This window comes from Scylla paramamosain, chromosome 34, assembly GCF_035594125.1.
Source record: "Scylla paramamosain isolate STU-SP2022 chromosome 34, ASM3559412v1, whole genome shotgun sequence".
In the NCBI taxonomy this organism is placed as follows: domain Eukaryota; kingdom Metazoa; phylum Arthropoda; class Malacostraca; order Decapoda; family Portunidae; genus Scylla; species Scylla paramamosain.
In genome coordinates, this window is record NC_087184.1 from 9,206,612 (window position 1) to 9,218,884 (window position 12,273).

General features: G+C 40.5%; 1 protein-coding gene and 1 long non-coding RNA gene across 5 annotated transcripts in view; one reads left to right on the forward strand and one right to left on the reverse strand.

Annotated features, from left to right (window-relative positions):
- LOC135090127 (uncharacterized) overlaps positions 1 to 12,273 on the forward strand; it is a 183,977-nt gene that overhangs the window by 36,012 nt on the left and 135,692 nt on the right. The window lies entirely within an intron of this gene.
- Positions 1 to 12,273, reverse strand: part of LOC135090125 (hemicentin-1-like) — a 303,061-nt gene that overhangs the window by 20,733 nt on the left and 270,055 nt on the right. For both annotated transcript variants that reach the window (XM_063986500.1, XM_063986501.1), the window contains exon 7: positions 1,279 to 1,427. In XM_063986500.1, the coding sequence (XP_063842570.1) occupies positions 1,417 to 1,427 (11 nt within the window). In that variant the 3' untranslated portion in view covers positions 1,279 to 1,416. The remainder of the gene's footprint in view (positions 1 to 1,278; positions 1,428 to 12,273) is intronic.

Consider the following 12,273-nt stretch of genomic DNA (forward strand, 5'->3'; position numbering starts at 1 on the left):
GATTCAAGTCAAAGGAGCGTTAAGTCAGTTTGCGCGATGAGGATTATGGCGTTGAGAGAGAAAGCGAGAAAAAATATGAAGTAAATCAGCAAATTCAATTACGCTTCTCTTTTAATCTTCTGGAATAACCACAAAGGACACACACACACCACACACACACACACACACACACACACCACACACACACACACACACACACACCACACACACACACACACACACCACACACACACACACACCACACACACACACACACACACACACACACACACACACACACACACACACACACACACACACACACACACACACACACACACACACACACACACACACACACACACACACACACACACACACACACACACACACACACACACACACACACACACACACACACACACACACACACACACACACACACACACACACACACACACACACACACACACACACACACACACACACACACACACACACACACACACACACACACACACACACACACACACACACACACACACACACACACACACACACACACACACACACACACACACACACACACACACACACACACACACACACACACACACACACACAACACACACACACACACACACACTCACACACACACACACACACACACACACACACACACACACACACACACACACACACACACACACACAAACACACACACACACACACACACCCACACACACACACAACACCACACCCACACACACACACACACACACACACACACACACACACACACACACACACACACACACCACACACACACACACACACACACACCACACACACACACACACAACACACACACACACAACACACACACACACACACACACACACACACACACACACACACACACACCACACACACACACACACACACACACACACACACACACACACACACACACACACACACACACACACACACACACACACACAACACACACAACACACACACACACACACACACACACGAACAAAACATTATCCTCTAGAAATTCACAAACTTGACTCGTTCCATAAAAAGCCTTGATAACTACTACTACTACTACCACTACTACTACCACTACTACTACTACTACTACTACTACTTACTACTACTACTAACTACTACTACTACTACTACTACTACTACTTTACTACTGCTATACTACTACTACTACTAATAATAATAATAATAACAATAATGGCAACAAGAATAATAATAAAGCACAAACAGACAGGGACCACTCACCTTGCAGTACGAAGACAGTGACCTGCGCTGGCTCGAGGCTTTCCGGCTGGCAGGTGTAGTTCCCCGCGTCCTGAGCCGTCACGCTGGTCAGGGAGAGTCTGGCGCTGGCCTTGGCTCCCTCCTGTGCCACGTGGAGGCTCACCCCGCCCCTGGGAACACGGGAACACTCGTACTGGCGGGACTTTTACTCGTGGGATAGGTTCACATGGCTTATTATTTAGGTACCGTTTTCTGAAACTCTCTACTCCCTCACCACGGACTATTTATAAAGGCCACAAAGATGATTAGCCGGGTTTTTAAGAGTGTTTCTCCTATTGGTAATGTAAAAACGTTGTTAATCTGTCACTAGAACAATAAAACCAGTAAAAAATCCGTATAACTTCAGCTAAAGTCTTTTGAATGTAGTGAAGGTGTCGCCGCAGTGTTTCAGAATATGTTCTTTGGCCTTTTACTATTGGGATGAGTTTACCTGTGTTTTTAAGTGACAAGGAGGGAATGCACTAGGGGACTTGATATTTATATTAAAAGAAAAAAAGATAAGATAAATAAGGAATTAATTCTCAAATAGAATGGTAGATAAATGGAATGGACCCAGTAATCAGATTGCTAGTGTCATTAAGAAGCTTTAAAAGAGGATTAGACAAATTTATGGCTAAGGATGATATGTAGAAATAGATACTGTTTTTTATATTTTTTTTATGTAGGAAGGATACTGGCCAAGGGCAACAAAAATCTAATAAAAAAAAATGCCCACTGAAATGCCAGTCCCTTAAAAGGGTCAAAGCAGTGGTCAAAAATTGGTGGATAAGTGTCTTGAAACCTCCCTCTTGAAGGAATTCAAGTCATAGGAAGGTGGAAATACAGAAGCAGGCAAGGAGTTCCAGAGTTTACCAGAGAAAGGGATGAATGATTGAGAATACTGGTTAACTCTTGCGTTAGAGAGGTGGACAGAATAGGAATGAGAGAAAGAAGAAAGTCTTGTGCAGCGAGGCCGCGGGAGGAGGGGAGGCATGCAGTTAGCAAGATCAGAAGAGCAGTTGGCATGAAAATAGCGGTAGAAGACAGCTAGATATGCAACATTGCGGCGGTGAGAGAGGGGCTGAAGACAGTCAGTTAGAGGAGAGGAGTTGATGAGACGTGTAGACCTGACGACTTAACAGCTTCCCTCATTTTTGTTTTTTGTTTTTATTCTTCTAAGACACAAAAATACTGTTGAGGTGTTTTCTTGAATGTTTAAGTTTCAGAAGAGTGTTTTTAGTGCAGGGAAGGGAAAGACTAAGATTATAACGTTCTTATATGTATTATTCGCTCCTCATAAGAACATAAGAAAACAAGGGAAGTTGCAAGAAGCCACCAGACCCACACGTGGCTACGGAGATTAGTAGGATTCTTATGTGTGCTTTTTCATTTGATATTCAGAATTCTTGTTAGGTTCATACTGTAATAGTTAAAACATGTTTGGAAACCTCAGTAAAGGCAAGACACCAGGACATACAAAAAATCATGCTAAACTATCACTGGAATCGTGAAAACTTCCTTGACAACCTCAGTAGAAGACACAAATAGATACAGATATCTTGTTAAACAGTCACTTGAATCGTAAAAAAAAAAAACATCCTTGAAAATCCCAATTGAAGATACCAGGAGACTGAAAATCTTATTAAACTGTCACTGGAAACGTGAAATACAGAAATCTTGTTAAACAGTCACTTGAATCGTAAAAAAACATCCTTGAAAACCTCAATTGAATATACCAGGAGACCGAAATCTTATTAAACTGTCACTGGAAACGTGAAAAACATCCTTGAAAACCCCAGTGGAGAACACCATTAGACACACAACAGAAGTATTGATAAGAAGATTACTCAAGGGATACGCTTAAGAATGTGTTTAAATTACAGAGAGAAAGGAGACTAGGGATCTTATTCTTAAACACGTTATTCTCTCATCAGGAACGTTTTCAAAGGTAACTGAGATAATTAGTACGTTTCTCGTGTGTGTGTTGTTTTGGTGATGCAGAATTCTCGCTAAAGCATCGCTAGAATCATGAAAACAACCTTGAATACTCAAATAACTTTCACTACAGTTTGTTGAAATTAGTAGAGATGAGACGCTGAAACACGAGAGTACACACAGGACTGGGATTTGCTGGCAAGGCTTCCACTTTGAGGACACGTGGATGTGGATGTGGATGTGGATGTTCAAATGACGTTCACATGAGGGAAGGGAAATATTGGGCAGTGATTCAATGATAACACGAGGTTATTTTGCTATTCTTGAGTGTGTTAAACTGCGTCATTTTACGGTGTTTTAACTCAGTTTTGTCTCTACGGATACTGGGAAATTCGTTTACATTTTTCCTTTTTTTTTTTTTTTTCTTCCTCCTCCTCAGTGGGACACCAGACTCAAGGGGATATTTTAAAAACCTCAGTTACCTGTTGTGGTACATAGGATGCCCTCTCATCTTCCACATTGTAAATGATGTGGCTTCTTCAGTATAACACAGACATCTAAATTAGTTTATTTTTTTTATTTTTTTTCATTTCCTAGAATCTTGTTCACAGCAAAATTCGCTTTTCTTTCTTTCTTTTACTTTCCAGAATCACTTATAATGTTTTATTTATTTATTTTGCACTACAGTTCCTTGAATAGTTTTGTAGCATAGAAATTATTGCTTTCTGCGTGCCCATGTGAACTGATTCCTTTAAGTGCACTGAATGTCAACGAAAGACAACCGTAACAATAAAAAAAAAAAAGTCATGAAGGAGACTGGACCAATGAAGGCTTGAGATTAACACTTGATAAAGGAAACAGGATACCACTGTGTAGACGTGAGGATGTCGTGCTATGACATTCCTCTTGATGAACGTGTGGCTCTTATGCATCAAGGAGTTTGTGATATGTGAAATTTACCGGATTTATTGTGCATATTTGAGAGTGATCGACTGAATTTGAATGACTTGAGTGATTGATTTAAAGTACTACAAGACTTGTGCCTCTATGCTTGAGTCACATGGAGACACCTGACAGTTAGGAGAGAGAGAGAGAGAGAGAGAGAGAGAGAGAGAGAGAGAGAGAGAGAGAGAGAGAGAGAGAGAGAGAGAGAGAGAGAGAGAGAGAGAGAGAGAGAGAGAGAGAGAGAGAGAGGGAGGGAGGGAGGGGGGGGTCATTTCTAAGCATCGAAACCCTCCACTTGACTCGAGGATAAAAGCTTTGAACAGGTGCGTTACGTAATGGCGTGTGTGATGGATTCGCCTTTCTACTTGCGGACATTACACGGATACACCGGAGTCGTTACTGTCAGGCAGGGAAGCTGATTTTACTCTTTTCTCCATTAGAAATGTACTGGCGAGGCTCACATGCTTACTGAATGTTTTTTTTTTTTTTATTATTTATCTTGTTTTAGTTATTTTGTATCTGTGTACTTGCCCTTTATTATCTACTTTCTTTCGTTTTCCTAGTCTGCATGTTTACATAAATGTCACCTTGATCCTTTGTTTAGTCATGAAATATACTGGATATCCTATTTTGTTTTCCCTTAAATTTTATTTCTTTGTGATTGTTATATTTTCCTCCTTCCTTTTATTCTGTTAGTGCTATTAAATATAACCTTTTCTTCTATCCTTCCTATTTTGTGTGGTCATCACAAGTTTACGTAATATAATTTTTCTTCATTCTTTGACTTTCGTAGTGTATATAATATTTTCCTCCTGAAACTTCTAAGTGCATATGTTTGGTAAATATAACAATTTAGTTTTACTTTTATCCTCAGTGTAATCTGTCTCAGTACACGTTAACTGAATATCATCTTTTCTTTTCTTCTTCATTTTCGTTTTTAGTGAGTGACATTGTTCTCCTTCCTCTTATTTTCTCAGTGTGTGTTTGCTAAATACGACCGTTCCCTTCTTTCCTCCTTAGTGTAGTCTCATTACACAATTATCATCTTTTCTTTTATTCATTAGTGAATGTTATATTTTCCTCTTTCCTGTTATTCTCTTAGTGTGTGTGTTTTACTAAATATATCCTTTTCTCCTTCCATTCTCCTTAGTGTAGTCATAGTGCGCCTCATTTCTTATTTTCCTTCATTTCCTTCATTCTTTTAATTTCCTCGAGTGTCATACCTTCCTCCTTCCTTTCACTCCACCAAACACAACCTTTTCTTCTATTTCATCCACATTGTACTCAGACACTCTACATTCACTATCTACACATGTTTACCGCTACCCTTCATTCTTCTCCCTCCTTCCCTCTTAACATTTTTCCCTTCACTGGACACCGAGTGCACGGGAACATTTTGAGGACACAGGCACTTGTTATGGTACCTGGGACACCCTTCCACCTTTAATGTGTTTACGGGAGTCCTTTTTATCCGCTTAAAGGCCTCGAGCAAGGTGTATGAAGATAGGAAGGGGGAGGAAACAGGGGAGGGTAGGGGTGATGAAAGGGAATGGCAGAGTGTAGGGAAGGGCCGTGCAGGGAAGCGTGGACTGGGAGGGTAAGGAAAGTAGGGCGACAGTGAAAGTGGCGAAGGGAGAGTAGAAGAGGAGGAAACCAATTAGGGGAAGAGGATGGAGAGGAATAGCGAGGATGGAAGAGAAGGGGAAGAGTGAAGGAGAGGAGGAAGTGATGGGAATAGTAGAGGATGGGAAGGTAGAGAGAGAGAGAGAGAGAGAGAGAGAGAGAGAGAGAGAGAGAGAGAGAGAGAGAGAGAGAGAGAGAGAGAGAGATTGAGTTATGGCGGCGCAACAACAAGTTCATACGACACCATCTAGTGTTACGAGAGAGAGAGAGAGAGAGAGAGAGAGAGAGAGAGAGAGAGAGAGAGAGAGAGAGAGAGAGAGAGAGAGAGAGAGAGAGAGAGAGAGAGAGAGAGAGAGAGAGAGAGAGAGAGAGAGAGAGAGAGAGAGAGAGAGAGAGAGAGAGAGAGAGAGAGAGAGAGAGAGAGAGAGAGAGAGAGAGAGAGAGAGAGAGAGAGAGAGAGAGAGAGAGAGAGAGAGAGAGAGAGAGAGAGAGAGAGAGAGAGAGAGAGAGAGAGAGAGAGAGAGAGAGAGAGAGAGAGAGAGAGAGAGAGAGAGAGAGAGAGAGAGAGAGAGAGAGAGAGAGAGAGAGAGAATGGAGAACTGATGAGGTACCTCCCTGCTTTAAGGAAACTTTTTAAAGAAGACGTGATGAGGGAGGGCGGGCGGGAGGAGGGAGACGTGGTGAGGGAGGGAGGGAGTGAGGAGGGAGGAAAGGGAAGTGTAGGTAAAAGGATAAAAGGAGCGAGATACGAGGCGAGGGATGAAAGAGAGAGTAAAATGTAGGAAGAGAGGAAGAGAGCCAGGAATAGTTTAGGTCACGAATCTCTTATTTGATGATTGCTTTGTCCTTTGGCTGGCGCGTGCTTGGCTGTACTCCCTCTTGTCCTCTCCTGTGAGTGTGTGAGGGAAGGAAGTAGTGCACGTGGCCAGGATGCGCTATGGGACAAACCTTGTCTAACTTAACCTAACCTGACAGATGTACGATTAGAATAACGGGATAGCGAGTGTAAAAATAAAAGGAAAGACAGAGCAAGATGGGATTAGATTGGTTTCGCTTCATGGATGGACTACAGCAGACGACCAGCACAGAAATGGCAGTAACCCAAGAACAACATAGGAATAGTAAAGAAAATTGGTGTAAGTTAAAGGCGGCCAGGACATGATGGAGAGAATAGGAAGGTTTTACTGCATGGTATGGCCTGGAATAGATGGGCAGCAGGGGGAGGTAGTTAGAAAAGAAAAGAACAGTTAGACAAAACAGAAGGGCAACTTTGTAAAGAAAAGAAAAGAAATAGAATAGAAAGAACTAAATAGTAAGATTAGTTAAAAGCTTTGTTCTGATGATCTGAGAGAGAGAGAAACGAGTAACGTCTTGCATTCCCTTTGTTTGTCCTGTAGGGGGCAATCATAGACGTAGTTAATGAGGTTATAGGTGCAAGGATGTGTAATCCAAGGCTGCTTATATAGTTTAGATAAGTGTGTGGATTGTGGTAGAAAGAAAACACAGGAAAAAGCAGATGTTTATTCCCTTCCATGAAGAAAACTGTTCGCTGAATCCTTGGAAAAAATAGTGATCTGGCTCCATTCTTTTTCTTTTTGATCATCACAATCAAAGGTTACTGTTGACGTGGGTACAAAGGCCTGTTAATAGACGTAGATAATAGTGATGATGATGGTGGTGATGATGGTGATTATGCACTATCCTCCTGCCTCTAACAACCTTTCAGCAAATCACTTCATGGCCTGTGAAAGACTCGCCAGCTCCACATCATAACACCTTATTGCCTCCACGCCGCGCCTCACTCGCTCGCTTCCATCAAGGCCGAGGAGAAAAGTGTGGCGCTGCAGATGACGTAACATTTTTCTGGCTCTGTTTGGTGTGATCGAAAATGTCCCTTTCGTGGTTTAATAATACTGTGATGAGCTGTGTGTGTGTGTGTTTTGTGGTCAGTGTAGTTTTATTTATCTTCGTATCTATGTATCTGTTTATCTAGCAATCTCTCAATCTATCCATCTATTTATATCTATCTATCAATCTAATGAGCATACTCGCACGCACACACACACACACACACACACACACACACACACACACACACACACACACACACACACACACACACACACACACACACACACACACACACACACACACACACACACACACACACACACACACACACACACACACACACACACACACACACACACACACACACACACACACACACACACACACACACACACACACACACACACACACACACACACACACACACACACACACACACACACACACACACACACACACACACACACACACACACACACACACACACACACACACACACACACACACACACACACACACACACACACACACACACACACACACACACACACACACACACACACACACACACACACACACACACACACACACACACACACACACACACACACACACACACACACACACACACACACACACACACACACACACACACACACACACACACACACACACACACACACACACACACACACACACACACACACACACACACACACACACACACACACACACACACACACACACACACACACACACACACACACACACACACACACACACACACACACACACACACACACACACACACACACACACACACACACACACACACACACACACTATATGTATATATAATTATGTAGTACGTGCACACAGCGTTTGTCAACCTGTCCACTGTTACGCACGGGACAGGAACATCCAGCTTAGTCCGCCAACAAATGGCTGATCAGTAAGAATTAAGAAATATGATGGGGGAAAAATAAATAAGGTTACTCATCGTTCGTAAGAAGTCAAAATAAAGAATAAGAAGAAAAATAAAAGGCAAGTTTACTTCCAGAGTTGTCTTGATACTCCTCTTTAGAAACAGTTCAAGTCGTAGGAAGGATGGAAAATAAAATTGTTCCCTATTGAAAATACATGAGACGCGATATAATTGATTCCCTGACTCGCTGACTCACAATATGTCATATGCCAATTGCTAATATAGGCTTCATAGAAAATGGTAATTTTGACACTGCTTATCAATCTTTCCCATAATCATCTGGAAGTTTTAGGACCTGTTTTTTGTATTACAGTTTCTTCAAAATGCACTTCTGTAGCTTAACCAAGATGAAATTAATCTTTATTTATTTATTTATTTATTTATTTATTTATTTATTTATTTACTGATGAGCATTCATTTTGATGAACATTCAAACAGTGTATTGCAGTGATGTCGATGTTAACAAAAGGCGACTATAGCAGTAAGAGAGTTAATTAAACAGTGACTTCGCTCTAGGTCCTCATTAGTCACTCTTACATTTTACTACGCCAATTTCCGCCATTGAATGCCAATTCTCCTCTCGCAGTTTCCCTTTGGAAGCATCATTATAGAAGTTTTTTTCTTTCTTTTTTTTTTTTTTTTTTAATTGTTAATTCATGTCTCCTTTACTGGTCTCCCTAACATGGGGGGAAAAATATTGGAATCTCTTTTGATTGACTTTTTTTGGGGGGGGCGGGAGGAAAGGGAGCGGCAAAATAACGAGCCCCTTTTTTTATGCACTTGGCCGATTCTCCTTCACACGTGAAAAATAGTATTATGAACACTATGCAGCTGCAGCACGGAGGCAGAGACAGGTGTGTTGTTGTTTGTAGGGGAGGCATTAGCGTTTGTTGGTATGGTAATGTTTTGTGTGTGTAGGGGAGATACAGGCGCTCGGTGAAGGTACACTGGAAAAATTCTGATCTTATATTTTATTTTTCATTAATTTTCTTTGTCAATTTTTTTTATTTATTTATATATTTTATCAGTTTTATTCATGTATATATTTATTTTATTTATATTAATTTATTATTTATTTAGTTGTTCATTTACGTATTTGATTTTTATTTTACTTATAGACTCATCTACTTACTTATTTTTTTTACAAAAGATAGAAAATAGTGCATCTGTCCAAGAACAGTGCGAGATATGTAGCGGAGTTTGATGCTCATTGTAGTTTCATCCATTTATTTGTTTATTTATTTATTTATTTATTTTTTATTTATTTTTTTTTTTTATCGAAGTTTGCTCTCATTCGTCACACATGCACAAGGTTTTCGCGTCCCAGTCTACACGTCTTACATGGCCACCACCACCAACCACCACCACCACCACCACCACCATGACAACACCCACCTCTGTAAAACGCATACCGCTACCACCACCACCACCACCACCACTACCACTACATGTTATTTTTTTCCCCCCTCTGTTGTCGTTTCTTTCGCATCAGTGTGTGTGTGTGTGTGTGTGTGTGTGTGTGTGTGTGTGTGTGTTGTTATCAAAATTGTACCTGCAATCACGCTCCCTTGAGCATAGAGGGAGCCGCTGACAAGAGCACCGGAAAAGATGTCTGCCTTCTTATAACTTCTGATCATCTCTGTGACCTCTCGGAAGAAAAGAAAAAAAGAAAGAGAAAAGCTGCTCAGTGATGCTTTTCCCACGAACTGACTTTTAATGATCTCAGATGGCCTGCTGTTCCCTATAATATAACCTCTCTCAGTCCTTCACGATCATGTTTTTACAACTGCTTGAAATAAATTAGCCTGTTTTGAGCTTATTTCTCGTATTTAAGTTTCCAGTGTAAACAAATCAAATCAAGCTAAACCTAACCTAACCTAACCTAATTAAATTGACCTCATAATCTGTAATTTTCAAGATTTCGGAACTAGCCAAATTATACTAACTTCTTTGACCTAGACATAGACAGATTGACTTGATGACTTTGGTTCTTTTAATTCAAGTCGAACCTGGATGAATGATTTGATGGGATTTGTTTTCAAGATTTTCAAGGTTTCGAGATTTTAGGATACATACAAACATGGTAACCGTGCCACCGACTAAGGCTCTCACTCGCTGGTTGGTCTACGTTTATCTTGCTCTGCATTGTGCGGCATGGTTTTTCCTGGCAAAGTTATGATTTAATTGTAACCTGTTGGATTGTTTTGTGGGTAATCCGGCACTTCATATAATTAAATCAGGATTTTGGTACAACGTTGGTTTGCCGCTTGTTCCATGACAAGGCTGGAATACGTGACAGCATCAGTCACCAACAAAATTACAATATTCGAGTGTCATCACTTGGCATAATTACTGTGACACACTTGGTGACGAAGTACAGTGGCGTGATATGAAGAGATTCACTGAACATGAACATAACCTTGAATCAGCATTATTGCGCTCAGGAGCAGCCTTGATAATATTTAAAATGATGGAAAATTCGTGATTAATTTTATATAAAAAGAAAAAAATTAAATAAAATTTTAACTTCCAACGTTGGCGTCCAGGAGTAAAATCTAGTTTATGCAAATGTGATTTTTACCTACTAGAGGAGAAATTATGTATGTTGTTTTTCCGGTTCATTTTGCTGTCCCGGGGAAATATTTTGAGGCAGTGGAGACGATTTCGAAGCAATGTAGACGGTTTCGAAGCGGTGGATATAGTTTCGAAACAGTGTTTCGAAGTAATGGAGAAGGTTTCGAAGCAGTGAAGAGTTTCGAAGCTGTGCTTTGAAGTAATGGAGAAGGTTTCGAAGCAGTGAAGAGTTTCGAAGCTGTGCATTGAAGTAAAGGAGAGTTTTCGAAGCAGTGAAGAGTTTCGAAGCAGTGGAGACAGTCTTGAAGCAATTAACTACCTCTTCGAGGCTTCCAGTCATTAACTAAAGTGAACATTTCGAGATTTTGGTAAAAGGAGCACAAATACTATTTTGCCGCGTCCTTGTCAAAAAACGTTTACGGATATGGATGAATATAGATGAATGGACATGTGAACAAAGATTGCTATTTCATTTTCGTTTTCGTTGGATTTTGATTTGTTTCTATTACACGTCATTCTTTTTCACTATATCTTTTGTCCTGAGTCTCTCTCTCTCTCTCTCTCTCTCTCTCTCTCTCTCTCTCTCTCTCTCTCTCTCTCTCTCTCTCTCTCTCTCTCTCTCTCTCTCTCTCTCTCTCTCTCTCTCGGGACGTAAGTTTTTCAAAGTTTTTAATTGTTTTGCGAGTTTCGATTATAAATAGAAAAAAAGATGTACGTGGAAGCACACACACACAGAGAGAGAGAGAGAGAGAGAGAGAGAGAGAGAGAATTAAAATAAAAAATCAAATTGAGTACTTTAACTATAAGAAATCTCAGCTAACAAAATATTCAACCAATATAAAAAAAAATAATAAAATAAAAAAAATAAAGCCAAAAAGTCAAGAATAAAATATAATTGGTCACGAGGCTCAAAAAAATATATACATACGTGAAATGTATGTCATGTTTTAATTGAATGAAACACACACACACACACACACACACACACACACACACACACACACACACACACACACACACGGTGACGTAGATGAATGCCTCTCTGTATAAAGTTAGTAATTTCC